The sequence below is a fragment of the Cenococcum geophilum genome (assembly GCF_001692895.1).
Source record: "Cenococcum geophilum 1.58 unplaced genomic scaffold K441scaffold_24, whole genome shotgun sequence".
NCBI lineage: Eukaryota > Fungi > Ascomycota > Dothideomycetes > Gloniales > Gloniaceae > Cenococcum > Cenococcum geophilum.
This window is the reverse complement of record NW_027137582.1, coordinates 889,351-906,267: the sequence shown is the minus strand read 5'-3', so window position 1 is coordinate 906,267 and position 16,917 is coordinate 889,351. Positions and strand designations below refer to the sequence as shown.

The 16,917-nt window shown below is 49.9% G+C and overlaps 7 protein-coding genes across 7 annotated transcripts; 3 read left to right on the top strand and 4 right to left on the bottom strand.

Moving 5' to 3' along the window:
• Positions 1 to 1,035, bottom strand: K441DRAFT_687483 (uncharacterized protein; the record flags this gene model as incomplete). The annotated part of the gene is made up of 4 exons (XM_067652100.1): positions 1 to 147; positions 282 to 363; positions 508 to 671; positions 988 to 1,035. The coding sequence occupies 4 exons, from the start codon at positions 1,033 to 1,035 to the stop codon at positions 1 to 3; spliced, it is 441 nt and encodes a 146-aa protein (XP_067503474.1).
• A 312-nt stretch (positions 1,036 to 1,347) lies between these two features.
• On the top strand, positions 1,348 to 3,288 carry K441DRAFT_687482 (NAD(P)-binding protein; the record flags this gene model as incomplete). Its single annotated transcript, XM_067652099.1, has 4 exons — positions 1,348 to 1,386; positions 2,548 to 2,784; positions 2,835 to 3,104; positions 3,145 to 3,288. 4 exons carry the CDS (start codon positions 1,348 to 1,350, stop codon positions 3,286 to 3,288), a joined length of 690 nt encoding a protein of 229 aa, XP_067503473.1.
• Positions 3,289 to 3,742: 454 nt separating this feature from the next.
• K441DRAFT_562894 (Sec23/Sec24 trunk domain-containing protein) lies at positions 3,743 to 6,427 on the bottom strand (the record flags this gene model as incomplete). Its single annotated transcript, XM_067643581.1, has 8 exons — positions 3,743 to 4,340; positions 4,398 to 4,614; positions 4,669 to 5,173; positions 5,224 to 5,703; positions 5,751 to 6,045; positions 6,098 to 6,209; positions 6,261 to 6,279; positions 6,335 to 6,427. 8 exons carry the CDS (start codon positions 6,425 to 6,427, stop codon positions 3,743 to 3,745), a joined length of 2,319 nt encoding a protein of 772 aa, XP_067503472.1.
• Positions 6,428 to 8,663: 2,236 nt separating this feature from the next.
• K441DRAFT_637341 (uncharacterized protein) lies at positions 8,664 to 10,672 on the top strand. Its single transcript, XM_067646503.1, has 2 exons — positions 8,664 to 8,854; positions 8,925 to 10,672. The coding sequence occupies exons 1-2, from the start codon at positions 8,768 to 8,770 to the stop codon at positions 10,377 to 10,379; spliced, it is 1,542 nt and encodes a 513-aa protein (XP_067503471.1). The 5' UTR covers positions 8,664 to 8,767; the 3' UTR covers positions 10,380 to 10,672.
• Positions 10,484 to 11,574, bottom strand: K441DRAFT_660773 (DUF1857-domain-containing protein). Its single transcript, XM_067648768.1, has 3 exons — positions 11,106 to 11,574; positions 10,773 to 10,937; positions 10,484 to 10,722 (listed from the first exon to the last, which is right to left on the bottom strand). Exons 1-3 carry the CDS (start codon positions 11,355 to 11,357, stop codon positions 10,651 to 10,653), a joined length of 489 nt encoding a protein of 162 aa, XP_067503470.1. The 5' UTR covers positions 11,358 to 11,574; the 3' UTR covers positions 10,484 to 10,650.
• Positions 11,575 to 11,655: 81 nt separating this feature from the next.
• Positions 11,656 to 14,190, bottom strand: K441DRAFT_660771 (sugar transporter). Its single transcript, XM_067648767.1, has 7 exons — positions 13,753 to 14,190; positions 13,419 to 13,693; positions 12,849 to 13,367; positions 12,748 to 12,778; positions 12,597 to 12,684; positions 12,145 to 12,543; positions 11,656 to 12,091 (listed from the first exon to the last, which is right to left on the bottom strand). Exons 1-7 carry the CDS (start codon positions 13,828 to 13,830, stop codon positions 11,883 to 11,885), a joined length of 1,599 nt encoding a protein of 532 aa, XP_067503469.1. The 5' UTR covers positions 13,831 to 14,190; the 3' UTR covers positions 11,656 to 11,882.
• Positions 14,191 to 14,943: 753 nt separating this feature from the next.
• On the top strand, positions 14,944 to 16,361 carry K441DRAFT_660770 (uncharacterized protein). Its single transcript, XM_067648766.1, has 3 exons — positions 14,944 to 15,416; positions 15,500 to 15,981; positions 16,080 to 16,361. The coding sequence occupies exons 1-3, from the start codon at positions 15,125 to 15,127 to the stop codon at positions 16,281 to 16,283; spliced, it is 978 nt and encodes a 325-aa protein (XP_067503468.1). The 5' UTR covers positions 14,944 to 15,124; the 3' UTR covers positions 16,284 to 16,361.
• Positions 16,362 to 16,917: the final 556 nt, after the last annotated feature.

Genomic DNA, 16,917 nt, shown 5'->3' with positions numbered 1-16,917 from the left:
CTACAACCTCGACCCATCAGCCTTCTTAGCCCCGCTCCCCTCAACATGCTCCTCAGCGAGCATCTTGCCCGTCTGGCCAATCTCAAACGGCTCATAGGGCAACGTAACAGCAACGAAGCGCGCCGCCTCGGTAGCCGAGCCATTAGACTAGCGATGCATAGTACCGTGCTGAACAACACGGTCCTGTAACTGCCCCGACACCCACAGCATCAGTCACACAGAGCCCTCAGCAGAAAATAAAAAGGGAACCAAGACAGCGGAAGGTTGGAGGGAGAGCCAACAGCGCAGATACTCATCCCCAACTTCAACGTTAGCATCTCGCCGCCATCCAGCTCCATCTTAGCCACCCCGAGCACGCAGATGCTAAAGTCGATCGAGCACGTCTAGTGCATCTGGCCTCAGCCCCCCCCCCGGGCCAAGGGCGATGTCGACGACCAGCAGGTTGGCGCCGCCGCACGCGCTGACGATGTCCGTGTCGCGGTGGCTCGCGGGCCCGCGCGAGCGGACGCGCAAGCGGCGATGTCGGCGCTGTGCGCGAGGATCGCGGGGACGCTGGTGGCGGAGTAGGAGCGCGCCATGCCGCCCACGCCGGCGCGGCCGTGGTGGAATTGTAGCGGAGAGGGCGCCGTGATGGAAGTGCCGGAGGAGGGGGTGTGCGTGCGGATGTACCGCTTGTTGGGTGGGAGGGGGGTTTAAGCGGGCTTGTGGGGGAGAGAAGAGAGTCTGAGGAGAGGTTAGTGAGAGAGGTGGCGGGGTTTTGATTAGAGAAGGTAAGGATATAGCAGGGAGTACAGATTACTGGGTAAGATATAGCAATTAGGGCACAGCATTTGGTTGACTATGTGTTTTAGATAGGAAGAAGCTTGAAATTCTGAGTTAGAGTGTTGAGCCGTGAAGTGAGAAATAACAAATCTAAATGAAATATACTCACGGGCGATTTACTGAAATGCTTAGGAAATAGACACCCGGGTACCCAAGCTCCCCTACCATTTTATTTCCACTCGCTATACTAATGGTTTCCAAGCTGACGTCCATGTTGGAAGAGGATGCGGGGTTCGGGAGCCGGAGACTGTTATGGTTGCCCCGCATTCAGGGCGCGGATGAATTATGACGCCGTGATGTCGAGTCAGCTCTGTGATAATCTGTGAATTGAGCCTGGTTTAGTGTATGACTTGATTTTTTTCATTTGTTAAACGTCAAGAGAAGATAATTTGAAGTCAAGTTCGAATTCAGAGCATTAATGCCCTGGAGGGTATCACAACCTATACTATCGTACACTCATTTATCATCGCAAAGGAAAAGCGCCTGAAGTACAGCCACGAAAGGAGATATAATACAGGGGGATGCATGTCGATATCTGGCATCAGCTTCGCCCACATCCAGCCAGTTTCCCCCCAATGGCCAAACCCAGCACTATACTACGCGGGTGGATCGCGCCGTGATTATGCTAGATATTGGTGACATTAAAGACGGTGAATATCGCTCGTTGGAGCAGATCATTCAACGTTTCCTAGAAACGGCAAGGCAGGGCGTGCAGGTGCTGGATTCAGACAACGCATTTAGTAACGGTTGTGGGATCCACGGCCATCAGTGCCGTGCATGCGGCGCGTGCCAGCAGCCTACGAGGCATTGTTAATTTTAAGTGCCATAATATATTCAATGTGCGTGGGAGAACCGTACCTTTAGACCAGGACGACGCGTGAGAGTGCCCCTCAACTTCATCATGGCACCAGAGACTTTGTCACCCATGCTGGGTCGGCGCCTGTGGTGATGTACACCTGTTGTGCCTGCCGTGCCTGCCGTGCTGTAACCTCCATGCGTAGTTTGGGTAGTCTTGGTTGTAGTAGTGGTAGTTGTGGCTGGAGCACGACGAGTGCGGCGAGCTCGAAGACGAGTCATCAAGCTAGGCCTGGAGGTGGTAATGCGGGTGGCGCGGGCTGAACGACGATGCATTTTGGATTGGGGTATTGAAGTTGGTTGGATGTAGAATGGAGCTTCGCTTTGGTTGGATTTAATAGAGTAATCTGAATAGTGTTTGCTAGAGTTGATGGTGGATTAGTTTGAATTAATGGCTACATCTTCGAGAGCCATTGCAGTCTTTTATAGACGTGCTTGTAGCGTGCTTGTAGGTGAGTACGAGGCTCTCAAAACAGGTTGTGAATAGGTAACACTGAATTCAGGTCAGGATCATCAGGGTGGCACGTCATGCAGAACAGAAACAGTGATTGCTTGGCGGTGATGATGTGGCGCATGACCACTGTGTGCGGACTTTTCGGAGAGGATTGGGGGAAGTGTGGGCGGCTGGAGTTGCGGCAGTGGCTTCCAGGCTGGAGAGTTGACGTGGGATGGCGGAATAGCGTCTCGATGCATCGCGGGGGGTTTGGTGATGGCTTGAATCGATAACCCAATTTATTTAGTGCCTCACGCCATCTTTGCCCCTCTGCCAAGCGCCTGACGTCATTTCAGCCCTGGCTAGAACACCGCGACGCATCATCATCATTGTTCTCTGTTGTTACTTTAGCCAAAAGAACATAGTATATTTCGAAGCTTCACATTGTCTCCAACAAGCGGGCAATTGTAACAGGCGGAGATTCCGGCATCGGTCGTTCCATATCTATTCTCTTCGCCATGGGGGGTGCGGACGACTTCATTGTCTATCTGCCGGAAGAAGAAGAGAACGCACAGGAGACAAAACGCAGAGTCGAGAAGTACGGCAGGAAGTGCCACCTGATGTCTACAGATCTAAAGGACAGGAAGAATTGTAAAACGGTCGTTGACAATGCCGTTAATTAGTAAATGTTTTTCAAGCCTAACCTTCCTATAATAACTATAAGTCCACGGCTAACCCTCCAATCTGTAGAGACCAATGGATCCACACCTTCAACACCAACATCCACCCTTCTTCTACATGGCCAAATACACGCTCCCGCATCTCTCTCGCGGTAGCGCTATCATCAAACAACGCCTCCATGAACGCCTACATTGGGCGCCCGGACCTGCTCGACTACACCTCTACTAAAAGCGCCATCATCTCCTTCACCCGCGGCCTATCGAACCAGTACGTCGGCCGCGACATCCGCGTCAACGCTATTGCGCCCGGTCCCGTCTGGACCCCGCTGATCCCAGCCACCATAACCGACGAAGCGCTCAAGAGCTTCACCGCCGATGGGTAGGCCCGCCCGGCCGAGCAAGATTGCGACCTGCTTTGTATTCTTGGCGAGCATGGACAGTTTGGCGATTTCGGGTCAGACGCTTCATCCGAATGGTGGTGTGGTGGTTAATGGGTAGGCGGAGAAAGATAATGTCGCTGCTTTAATATAGAGCGGAGGAGAGGTGGTGGATCTTTGTATTTGTTATGCACTGTACTGGCGAGAAAAGGTAAAAGTGGAGAGAGCACATCATGTCATGGGGAGTTCAAAAGAACTCAGCAGTAACGGTGTACAAATTATTATATATATATTACGATGAATGCAACGCAATATGAGGCTCAAGTTTCAGTTTTTAAATCCGATTCATTTGACTTCTCGTAAAATAATATCATCTTTCTCTAACCTCCCCCATAGCAAGAAACGCTTGAATCGCTCCGCCCGACAGTGTTGCCTTCTTCCCTTTAGCTTACCAGATCCACACTCCCGGTTCGCTGGGCTCTCGTCTGCTATCCATACAACACACCCTCCTCAGCTCTACTCATTAACCTACCAGCCACACCTATCCACTCACTTATAGCCTATCTGCCCATTGCTCAGCCTGTCCCAGACACCGCGAGCTTCATCAAATGATCCATGAACGTCTGCAAGCTGACATCATCAGTAAAGATAGTCTGCGCAGTCTGCGAAACGCCACCATAGGAGCCCGTCGTGTGCGTCGTCGAGGGATTAAGCTTCGAGAGCAAGAAGCGGGCCTGCGAACCACCGGCATTGCAGACGATGAAACGCGGGAGCGGGAAGCGGTCCTGGATGAGCTCCTTCGCGTCCTCCTTCGGCGCCTCTAGCAGCGTGCGGAAGCTGTCGTAGCCTTCTTGCTCCTGGTACCCTGCTTTGCGCCACTCCGCCATGGTCTCGCCGTGGAATATCAGGATGTGGAAGAAGGTGTCGAGCAGCAGGATCGTCTCGGGCTGGATAGATGTCGAGTCAAGTAGTACGGGCTGGCTGCCTTCGTGGTCGAAGCCGTAGCTGTCGAGCGTGGGCTGGATCATGATGAGCGAATTGCTGACGTCTTCATGGTTGAGGACGTGTCGGTAGAATGCTGTTTCATCAGGTGAGTTGTTGAAGACTTGCAGGAACTGCGAGCGGCGGAGATGGAACATGAATTGCGGATAAAGAGTGAAGTTCTTCTCAAGTCTGGGAAGGGTTAGTAGATGGCGTACGGCGAGCCTTTGGGGTAGCTATGGGACGAACCTAAACGATGATGGATCGTCTTTCCTATATTCTGCAAATCGAGAGCAGAGTCTGATGAGCATACGATCGACCCATCGTAAAACATCTGGGCCGTCATCGACTTCAGCCTTGAAGACTGCTATCCGTGACATGAGGACCGCGGCAGCTTCTTGATCGAAGGACTGTGCGATAGCTGGGTCACCAGATGGTCCACTGAGATTCCGAGCAACGGTAGTCACTAAGACAACGTTAGTATAAATAGAAACAACCCGACCTTGAATGTAGAACAAACCTCTCAGGTGGTATTGACCAGCAGAATGTTGATAATATGTCAAAAACTGTATCATTCCCTTCTGTGGGCCTTGTTGTAATTGATTTGGCCCACCCTGGCTAGCGATCTCGAAGTAGATACCGTAACTCGCTTCTGGATCGATACCACACATCTTCCATGAGCAAGTGTTGCCGATACCGCATTCTGTTTCACCGACAGACGGTGATTTCTTATTCAGGGAAACAGCATGACCGATTAAACCGGTAACTTTAAGTTCCTTTGTTGTTAATACTTCTAGAGAAGCATTGAAACCCATAAGAAGGTTATCGTCTGCATCCTTGTTGAAAACGCGCGCAAAGGACTGCTTGTACATGGACGATGTGAAGCTGTCGGTTAAGATCATGTGGCCGCCAGTTGAGTTAGATAGTCCTTTCATTTCGAGCAGACCGACTTGGTCGAGACAGCCAGCAAAAATGTCGATGATATGGCCATTGTGAGCTGTTCGCTTTGCAAGATTGTCATAGAACTAGACTTATCAGTATTTATCCTTAGCACATTGCGCATGCTCTGTCTTACCTTCAGCGCTTTCTTATAATACTTGATATTGTCCCTGTCGATGTCGTGATGCGATCGGATAGGTTCTCTCAGCTCCGGTCCAACCACCATGCCAGGCCCTTCGGTTGCGGGACCACCCGTGAACAGCATAATTCGACCACCAGCATTCTGGAACGCTGTCTCCAATAAACCGACAGCAACACTCAAAGCAACACCGGTACACCTTAATGCACGTTTATCATTGGCGACTGGCCACGGGTCTTTTTGGAGTTGTTCAAGCGCATTGGTCAATTGAAATTCGCATTGCTGCACCGGGAGAAGGAAACGAGCTGCGGGCCCCATTGGAGGAGGTACTCGGCCAGGCTGAGGCTGCATATTTGGTCGCAGGCCTGGTGCCATAAGGCCGAGCATTTCCTGAACTTGCTTGGCAGCATAATCCTTGCTTCCCCGGAACACATAGGATTTCGCGCATTCAGTATAACCAAGCTCGTGAACTTGCGCCTAGCAGACTGTTAGCAAGCTACCAGGCCATATTCTTTGCCACGCACCATTGTGCCAAATGTAATAAGTCCAACAAGAGCGTAAGGCGGAAGAAGGCTCAAGCTCATGATAATCGAGTCCTTCAATGCCTTCAAGCTATCTTCTTCCTGACATGTGTCCACAACAAACACGAATATAGGAGGAGAGGGAGCAGGCCGTGCAAGGCGGTATTCGATGGTGGCGCTGTTCGGGTGAAGCTCTGGTGGGATCGCATCTTGGGAGATGTCCTTATAGTGAGGAGGAAGAGCGTTTCTCTGAAGGCAGAAAGGGCATATCCACAGTCTCGCTCGCATATCGACTTGGCTATGCGGAGTTTAGTTGTCAGAATCCAAATGCACTACCGCGTCTAACGCACCAAAACGGGTTGAGTACTGCCCTGCAAGGCGCTTTGCAGGAAACGGGCTCATATTGTAACAATGGCGTATCTGTCTTCTCCTTCAAAGGTGTATAGAGGGCACCGATAGGAACTGAGGTACATTAGCCGGCAGCACTTAATATAGCAGCATCAAGATTCTCACCAACAAGCCGCGATGCTTCCTGTAAGAACACATGTGAGCTTTCCGTCATACTCAATATTCGAGGCACAACCCACCATGCGCGAGCTTGGGAATGTATTCCAACTCAGCCGAACGCCATCCCTATCCTCAATCTCACTCCACTGCCCCTTCAACGATTCGTAATCCATTTTCAAAAGAGGACCACCCACAGTTTGGCAATCCGGTAGGAGATCTTGGTGGGACAGAGGCGGTCCCACAACCGGATTTCGCAGCACTCGAAGGAGAAAATAGGGTGATGGCTTTAGGTGGATAAGCAATCAAAGGGTTTCTCCAAACACTCCTCTTAACGACAGCGAGGTTGCTAGGTAGAGCAGGCTTCAAGCAAGCTTGTATTTAAGAAACGTTCCAAAATGCGATGGAGTCCAAGCGGCCAGATTGAGGGTTGTGCCTAATAGAGTTTAGCGTAAATTCGGTTCTGACCTTCTACTGCAGCTCGAAATTTTTCTTTTCTTCTTTCCTTCAGACATCGCCAGCTTTACAAACACTACTATCGACAACCTCGATTTCCATATAATGAGGTTGTTTTCGCGCTGCGCGTAGAGGGAGCTTTACCCATGGCTGGGCGCCCGGTTTGGAAGGGTCGTTTCGACTTTTTTGAGACATTGGGAATCAGCAGAGGTTACATATTACGTCTCCATAGTCAATGTCGCGAGTCTAAGCTTAATTGTCTAGGATGACATTTACAGCATGATGGATACCAAGGACTCGAGACCACTCTAGGAACATCTTGTGATGTTGGAAGGAATCTCCTTAGATGTGCTCTTCCTGTCAAGACTCCTGTGTGGTATTCCTCGGGCTCTATTCTCACTATTAATTAATAAAGATCTTCTGAGTAGCATTTTTTTCTTACAACACATATTCTCTAGAACGGTTTAGTCCACTCTTACAATGGTGTTATTGTATTTTTTGGCCTCCTTAAAATTCCTCTTGGTTTTAATATTGCGCGTGATCACTGCATTCTCATGGCTCGTTATATAACTCATTCAATTGACTTCTATCTTTCAACCATTGTTGCTTGCGCCTAATACTTGTAAATCCTGTTTGATGTTCGTAAGCCGCTTTGGCCAGTATTCACAAACCCTCTGGGATTCGCTTCGCAATAGTCTCTCCACATGGGACTTCCTATTGTCGCTAGTCATGTTCCAGTATTCCAGAGAGCCGTTAATACACAATTATTAATAGTGATATCAATGCTGTCAATTGACATTAAAATATAATTGTTTCAATGGCTATTGTTGCGAAATCTACAAAACCGTGCTTCCGTCCCATTATCTCACACCCAGAACCCTTCCCGGTGGTACAGCAGCGCTAGCGCTGCTGAGCAGACCATTATTAACCCCCGCCTCATCCATATCACGCCCATAGCCTCCAGGGCAGAGGAGGAGGAGGTTGGTTTCAGGAGAGTGTGCAGCTCCTAGTCTCTCCTCGTAAGTTCACTGATTCAGCAATCCTGGATTATGACATTCGTTCTTATGATAGTCCTAGATGATGCTACCACGAGCGCCCCGGCTGCCGCTACTACGCCAGACCTCACTCCGCAGCGGCTCTCGAAAGGCCCTCCAAACTTCGATTACAACGTCAAACCCAAGTCTACTATTCCGAAGCTCATTGCCTCCTACGACATCCCGGAGATGGCCGCCTGGACGAGGGAGGAGAACGAGGCCCTAATTTACGAAGTAATTTGGAGCCTCTGCAATGCCCGCGCTGGTTGGGAGACTATCCAGCAGCTGTGAGAGAGGGTGTCGGACCGCTTGGCCAGGGTCCACAACGTGCATAAGACCTGACCGTCCATCTGCATTCAGTACACACGCCATTTGCGAAACATCTAGGGCTACGACGAGTGAAGAATGCCAAAGCCTCATAAAATGAGGACAAGTCTGCTGCCGGCGCAGCAAGGCGTAGAGAGGGAAGGAAAGGGGAAGGAAAAGCCCCTAGCGAGAAAGAGGAGGAGGGGAAGGGATGACTAGAACGGTGGAATACATCACAAAGTAAGCAAGACGGAGAAGAAAACTGGGAAGAAGACCGTGAAAGTGTGCACGAAGCAAGCACCGGTGAATATTAAGATGGAAGATGAAGATGAATAGCAGGATGAGGTTCAGCAGGTGACTAGAAGAGGAGGACCGCAAGCTTTCGTTGATGCTTCGAGCGCAGATAAATGTGTCGCGAAGACGCCGTTGAACCCTTTATCCGAATAGAGTAGCGTTTATGATTACCGTTGTCGTTAGAGTAAACCGTAGCATATCATAGATAACACCACGATTGAAACATCTGTGGGGCATGCTCAAGCTCAATCGGATAAACTTCGGTCCTAAATGTGAATATGCCGCCAAAGCCTCAGTAAAGTTCACGCATTTGTCTAGGCCAGCGCTTTTGACATCCCCCGGCCTTTACCTTTGATCTTCTGTCCTTTTCAACTTGTTTCCTTGGCAGAGGTCTTTGACGTCCACCCTCTATATCTCTACGTCAAAATGGACGCCGATATGGATATTGACATGGACATCGACCTCGATGTCGATCCGGAGATAGCCCAGCTCGAAGCTGAGGCCATGAGAATCGTACGTCGACCGATGCGCTGTAGAATCAGCAATTGCGATGCCAAAACGAAGCTGACCACTATACTCATAGGACGCTGAGACCAACGCATTTCAACAACAGAATAGCGCAAATAATACAACACTAGAAACCACTCAATCCGCAGCCGGTCCCGTTCCTGAAAAGGTCTACATTCAAGGCCTTGACAACTTGACTACGGCCGACGTCAAGAATTTCGCTTCAGAGCACTTTTCTCTAGACCGGTTCGATCGGATAGAATGGATCAATGATACCTCAGCCAATATTACCTACGAGACAGCCGACGCTGCACTTGAAGCCTTAAACGCATTCACAGACACCCAGGTTGTAGACCAGTCATACATCCCCCCTCTACAAGAGCGCAACGCGAAGAAGTTGTCTACACATCCCAACGCTGAGCTCAAAGTACGGCAAGCGACAACTAAGGACGTCAAGGCGCCTCGCGCGCACGAGGCGAGCCGCTTTTATCTTCTTAACCCTGATCAAGACCCGCGCGAGAGGGGAAGATCAACTAGAGGTCGCGGTGGACGGTCACGGGACGACAGAGGAGAGTACAGAAGGCGTCGCTTCGATGACCAGGAGCACAGGCGCCGCCGAAATGAGGATGATAATATGGCTTTCGATGTTAGAATGTATGATGATGACGCTGGGTCGGGTACGCGGAGTGGCTCCCGCGATGGATCACGACTTGGAAGGCGCGGTTCCCAATCCAGCCTTACGTCTTCCAGTGAGAGTGCCCGACGAAAGAGAGTTCGATTCAAGGCTAGGAAAGATGACCTGTTCGCCAACCGAAGGTCTGACGGCCGGTTACGAGACCGAAGTGCTTCTCCCGATCCGGATGGCGATGGACGGATGGGATTTGAAGAAGACGAGAATTCTACAAGGCGCCGGATACGACAAAGAAGCTTGACGCCACCGTCAATTCGACGGGAGCAGAAAAGCTCAACTCAAGATAATTCTATCAAGGAACTCTTTCCAGCGCAACGAACTCCCTCTGCATTGCTCTCCCCGCCAGCGACCAATGGAAAAGAGCTCTTCCCAAACAAGTCATCTCCAGCTAAACGAACCAAGGAGCTCTTTCCCCACAAAACATCTATCAGCAATCATCGCAGAACCGATGCGTTCGACGCTACTGACGAAACCGCTGACCTCTTCGCCACCGGTATGGCCGTTCCCTTCGTGGACGGATTGGGAGAACCAAGATCACGGGACCTGGCCGACAGAATCTCAAAGAAGTCATTGTCCTACGGAAGGCTAAACAATTGGCCAGACACTGCAGATACAGATGAGCAAGTGATGGAGCCGGGCGAGATTACCGTTCGTGGAACAGCACAGACAGAACAAGTTCCCGGTTTCTCAATTCGCGGGGCTGCTCACACTGCAGAATCAACTTCTGTCAAAGAGCTATTTCCCCTGAAGGCTGGAGCTAATCTTGGCAAGGAGCTCTTCGCAGAAAAGATTAAAGGACGTGGTGGGCCGCGTAGAAAGGCAGAGGACATGTTCTTCTGAGGCTAAACATGGGCAATTTGAGTTCTTGATAAGACTAATCTCCTACGGTGATAATTTTGGCATGGCGATGGTGGCAAAATCACGACTTTGGCGTTTGGGAATGGATTAATTTCTCGAGCCTGCTTTTCAGAAGATACCATTTTATTTCTACCCCATCTATTAACTGATGGGATTAAGTAGATAGCGCAGATAGGCTATCTAGGACGAACATTTCGTCAAACTGAGAATACATTCGGTCGAGCTGATGCCTCCCTTGAGAGGCAACGGAGACCTATTTAATCTTCCCCTCAACCACCATTTCCCTAATCGTATTAATCGACATGTCTACTGCCATTTTTGCCATCTATGAAATTAGTCAACGACAATGATTTCCCTTCAGGTGCGAAGACATACCTTTTTGAGTTTCTCATGCGTTTCCTTTGCTTCTACACTTCCCTCCTCAATTGTTGGATAGCGCCACTCGAACATATAGGTCATGTGAAGGGACTCATCCGTACCATCCGGACCGGCAGAAATGATGTTCCTAATGACTGCTCCATCTTCTTGATGAAAATCAACCTACATCATTAATTCAGCCCTACCCTCAGGCTAACCAAGTCACAAACGGAGACCGTCCTAAACCCCTCGACATCATCCGCCCAGCACCATCGTGCATACAGAAACATTAATCTCGGGACTTGCTCCGAGATTCACGTCTTGCCAAAAAGAGAGAGAAGTAAGACTCACCCAAGTCGGCTCATAACCCTTCACCACCTCCTTCTTGTTCGTGGCCACGCCCAGACCGTCCTTGAACGTGACTGCACGCGTGACAACGCCATCCTTATCCTCCAAAACCGTGCAGCTCGTGATGGCGGAAACGAATTCCTGTGCGAAGCGGATCTTCCGTTGCAAGCCTTGCCAAACCTGCGGGACAGTGAGCACGGGAGTCGTGTTGGGAGGGTTGATGGGGGCCGTATAGGCAAAATAGTAGTTAACCATTTTGGCCGATAGATAGATTGTTTGTAAAAATCAAAGCGGGGTGAATCTTGCGTTGTGCACGTCTAAATAGCGTTACATTATATACTCGGTAGCTCTGCCGTTCGCTGCGGTCGCACGGTTCTCCACCGAGTCCGCCGGCTTCCAGACCCGGGCGCTGTTGTGCAACGCGAGGCCGAGTCCTCATAATACCATGCTTTTGTCTGGTGTATCTTCCCGCGCTTACGCCAATTATTGCACTACTTTGTCAATTGACAAATTGCGGGGTTGCAGCCACAAGGCCGTGCGAAGATGCTGAATGGTTGTCTGTGATGCGCTCAACGATTCGTTCTAGATAATACCACATCTTATTAAAAATCTTAACGAAAGGTCATTCCAAGGACGAAATCCTCTAACAACTCTGATGGAAAGGACCATTCTATGCGTATCCTGACGCTCCTCTAGCAAATCCAGCCCACGCCGATGACTCTCCCTCCCCTAATTCCATCTTACCTTGCCAAGACGGCAGAACCCACAGCCCCCGAATTTTCAGGCTTCCTGCTTTCCAACTTCTAGTTCTTTGACTTCTTGGCTGGCCTGATCTGACTTCGTAGGATCAGCATCCTCCAGCGCCTTGTCGAGCTTCATTTTCTCTTCCTCTGTGGCATCGTTCACATGCACAGCAACCTCATCGCCAAAGTTCTTGGCAATTTCCTCCAGAGAAAGGCGAGCGGTTTCCGGGAAGAATAAATAGACAACTAAAGGATTGTTCAGCCATGTTTCTCGCTTGGAATGTGCATTCAAGACTTACTCGGTATGAAGAAAATGCACCAGATGATGATTACCAAGTAATACTTCCATCCAACATTCGCAAACCCAATCGGAGCTGTCTCGAGCAAGATGATCGTTGCCGCGAACTGACCAAATAGCGAGAACCCCATTCCAATGGGTCGGATTTCCGTTGGGAAGATCTCGGAGACGTAAAGATACATCGTGGTATCGCAGAATGTGCCCTGGAAGGTGAGATACAAGAAGATGAAGAAAATGCCCATACCGTTGCCAGCTTTGTTGGTCGTTCCAGCGAATGAGGCGGTCATGGCCGCAAGAAGACTTGTGGTTAGTAGGCATCCTGCCAGACCGAACATGAACATGCCACGGCGAGAGTTGATCTTGTCGTGAAGCCAGGCACCACCAGGGTTGTATATCAGACCTATTTTGCATTATGAGATGGAAGTCGTCATAACTCACGTTGGGTTTTCTTACCGGCTGTAGTGAGCCACAAAGCGCTCAGAAGAAGTGGCATGTGGCCGGTCTCACCCAAGTTTGTGTACAAAATGACTGCATAGTTGTTCTACAAAATCTTAATTAGTCTTCAAACTACGAAAGATAAGTATTCCTATTCGAGTGGACTTACGATAATGAGAGGGCCAGCGAATTCAGCACCCCTTAAGATATGAAATTAGCACCACAGAAATGGGGGTTAATTACAACCAGACGCGGATATGCGATGCGTACCATTGCGTCAAAAACCCAATAATCATGCGCTTCCTATAGCTTTTCTTCTTCCAGACCGCTGTCCAGATACCGTAACCGGTAGCAGCAAGTTTTGCAGCGTCGAGTTTCAGTTGCTCTTTGGTTTGGAAGAACTCTTCCTTGGCCACCAAATTGTGCGGGTCATCAGGCGACTCTCGGAGTTTTTGGAGAATAATCCAGGCCTCTTCGGTCCTACCTTTGGAAATCAACCACCTAGGAGACCGTGGCAGCCATGGTGAGCCTGCCAGCAGGATGAGGGGACTCAGAACCTGGAGACAGAGTGGGAATCTCCAAGCGAAGGACTCATTCACTTTTGTGGCGAAGTAACAGCCATAACCGACCCAGGCGGACAGCATATAGCCAAATACGAGGAAGATGGCGTGGTGTCCTACCAGCCAGCCACGGACGAAAGGACTAGACATTTCTGAAAGATACATCGGGCATACCGTAACCAGGACGCCAATGCCCATCCCTGAGACGAAACGACCAGCTTGAAACATGCTGAGCCTAATTAGTTAAAGTTTTTTTTTGAAAATAGTGGATCACCCGTACCCAAGTGCTGCAGCTCCGCCCTGTAGAGCACCTCCAAGGATTGACAAAGCAGCGCCAAGTTGAATATTTACTTTTCTTCCAAACTGCTCACAAGACCACATCATGAAGAGGGCCCCGACAGCACCTCCAGCGCTGAAGAGGCCATTGGCCGTCCCAATAGCATGAGTAGTGGTCGTACTATATCCCGGCTCACCCTGGGTAGGAAGATTGAAATAGGAATACCACCCTGGCTGTCCAATTGTCGAACCTATAACACTAGCGCAGTATCCATATGTCTGTTCAAGTCAGCCCAGAGCTGTCACCTTTATCGAAAAGAAAAGACAGGCTCGCGTACGAATGACCCAAGTGCAACAAAAACAGTTACAAGTCTATTGTACTTGCTGGTCTGAGACCCTGGTTTTCCTTTTCCCATCGCGAATGATTCAGAAAAACCTTGTACTCCTTTGACGTTCCGATACTAAAGGAAATACAAGGCGGAAGGGTGGTTTTTGGAGGCTGGTTCGCAGAATATGTTGAAAGATAAACAGAGCGCTAGGTCTACCCCAGACCGTAAAAGAGCGCTCGTGCAGTAGCCACCCAGCAAAGTGGATATGATCTTCCCATGCCCGACCCTCGCCGTCTTCCACATCCTATCATGATGCGATCCCGCGATACGGGTCCACGCCGAATACTCGGTAGTTTCACGCCGTTTGGCTCCAGTGATTGGGTATTCCGTCGTCTGCGGCTAGATGTAAAACTAATCGTATTTTTCTGCATGCGCAGAGGCCATTTAGGTGGGTACCAGTGCTGCAGTTCGCCTCAATATGAAGCTGCAGTCGGGGAGAGCGGAATTATCACTATTGATCGACGCTATGGCCTCCTGAAATGGATCGGCAAAAACGCTAGTGCCCGCAAGTTCACTGACTTGCCAAAACACAGCACTAACTCCGTCCCGAATCTAGGAAGGGTACATCACCACCTCCCATGAAGCTTAACACGGAGAATCTCCGCGCAATGGTCGGCCAATCGTGCGCGCTGTGGTGGAATATCTACATTTAGAATACCACGTCTAATCGCTACGTAACTAAAAGCTTTGGAGTTTGAGAACTGTGATAGGGCTAGTGGTGAGGCAAACCCCTGCGACGACAAGGTAGCAAGCCTTTTAACTACCAATCCCCTCTTCCTCCTTATTCATATCATGTGATATCTTTCGTTTATGGTCCGATACAGCTTGTACGAGCTCCGGCTTCCCCCCTCCCCAACACCCAATTTCGCTAACAATTAGTCAAGTGCACTATCCAGCCTAGACACTGTGCACTTGTCAAAAAGACTGTGCCCTCGCAAGTAAGGTATGTGCACTTGCAAGAAAGGTAAAGTCTCTAATTTTTAAGCTTAATTGTAAGAGGTAGACTTGAAATCCTCTAGTGTGCAAGAAAGCGAAATTAGGTGTTACGAGCGCACGCAGGGGGGAGAAGCCGGAGCTCGTACGGTAATTTGCGTCCTACCGGTATCGATAAGAACTAGCTAATTAGAGGAGCTGAATTTAGTGCCTGTACTCAGGAATTCAAAGCCTTTACGCACGTACCACTTACTCGTAGAACGCTTCTGTGCTATGTGATAGATATCTATGTAACCATTCTTTCCACGCTTGCCGTACTGTCACTAACGAAGATTGCCTCTAACAATCCCTAGTACTTGGCACCTTAGACTCCCCACGAGTATCCGTTATGTCTGCAAAATATCCTTTCGACATCCCCTTCGACGAGCTTCCAGACCGCAAACGTGTCTGGGTTGGTGAGCCAGGAAGTGCGGAAGAAGGCCTAGGGAAACTGGCAATCCTTACCCCAGACATCGTGTCCAAGGCAGCAGCGTCAGAAATCCGTACTGGGCGACGGGTGACGCTAGGGTGGGACCTCACGAAGCTCGAGGTCGCAGGGTTCAACAGGCAACCTTGTGAGCATCGCATCGTCCCGTTGCTAGACGGGTTTGCATTTGACGACATCTACACGTTTAATCCACGTGCGTCGGCGAAAATCTTTCTCCCCACGACTCATCATCCTATCTCTGTTAGTGCAAGAGTGTAGCTACTGACAATCCACAAGAGCAGAGCAGCCAATGGGACGGCCTACGCCACTTTTCCCAGCCTGTCCCGGGCAAGCCCGCTACAGAGCGTGTCTTCTATGGTGGTACGACTGTAGCAGAGATACTGGACCGGAGTAACACGCGTATCGGGATGCAGCATTGGGCGAAAGAGGGGATAGCAGGGCGTGGTGTACTTATCGACTACGCTTCTTGGGCTGAAAAGAAGGGTATAGAGTATACGACTTTCTCGCTCCACGAAATCCGGCTCGAGGATATTCGAACTATCGCCAAGGAGTGTGATATCACTTTCCAAAAAGGCGACGTTCTATTCATCCGACTTGGGGTGACGAAAGAGTGGGACACGATGACTCCGGCACAGAAGGACGCATATGCCACGAGCTCTAGCCCACAGCACGCGGGTGTAGAAGCAACTGAGGACGTACTGAGGTGGCTCTGGGATGAGGGGTTCGCGGCAGTGGCTGGAGATGCAATTAGCTGGGAGGTGAGTAGTTTCGATATCCTCCTAATAAAGAACCCCACAAGGAGAGGGACGGAAAGGATCAGGCGATGAGCAGTATCTAATATTCTTTATTCTGAAAGGTCTATCCACCAAGATCCCCAGACTTCTTGGTGCACGAGTATCTGCTTGCTGGTTGGGGCGTCCCGATCGGCGAATTGTTCGATCTTGAGGACCTCTCGAGGGTGTGTCGAGATTTGGGGCGCTGGAGCTTTTTTGTGACGTCGGTGCCTCTAAATATGCCTGGAGGTGTCTCATCACCGCCCAATTGCATGGCTATCTTCTAGATATGGTGCAGATAGATAAGTCAGAACTTACCGATACGTAACGAAATGAATACGGTTTATACGGGCTTCAGTGTCCCCCCTTGTGTGCGCGCGCAAAACACACAGCAATTTGGGTAATCACTAGTCAAGTGCACCATCCAGCGTAGATACTGTGCACTTGCCAAAAGAGCTGTGCACCCGCAAGAAAGGCAAAGCCTTTAATTTTTTAAGCTTAATTATAACAGCTAAACCCGAAATTCTCCAGTGCGTGCAAAGCGAAATTGGGGGACCCTGAAGCTCGTACAGGCTGTACCTAGCGAAGAGATAGAATTGCTGATCAGCACGACACCTGTAACACTAGAAAAGGAAAAAATATCAGCACGCGTCCAACATCACAGCCCATGTTAAACTCTTTTCATGGCTCCGCGTACCTGCAGCGTAACCTCCAGCCTACTCGGAAACTAATTCCCCAGAGAATCGTCCGCCAATTTACCAAACGTCGTATAATGGTAACGACACCGTTACATGTCTAGGCACTCCGTGATTCCTGCTTTCCGCAACAAATTGGCAATCCAATAATGGGCGATCTGCTACAAGCTCGGCAGATCAAATTGGGCAGCTAGTGGAGCCTCTTTCGCCGGTAACCTTCGCGCAC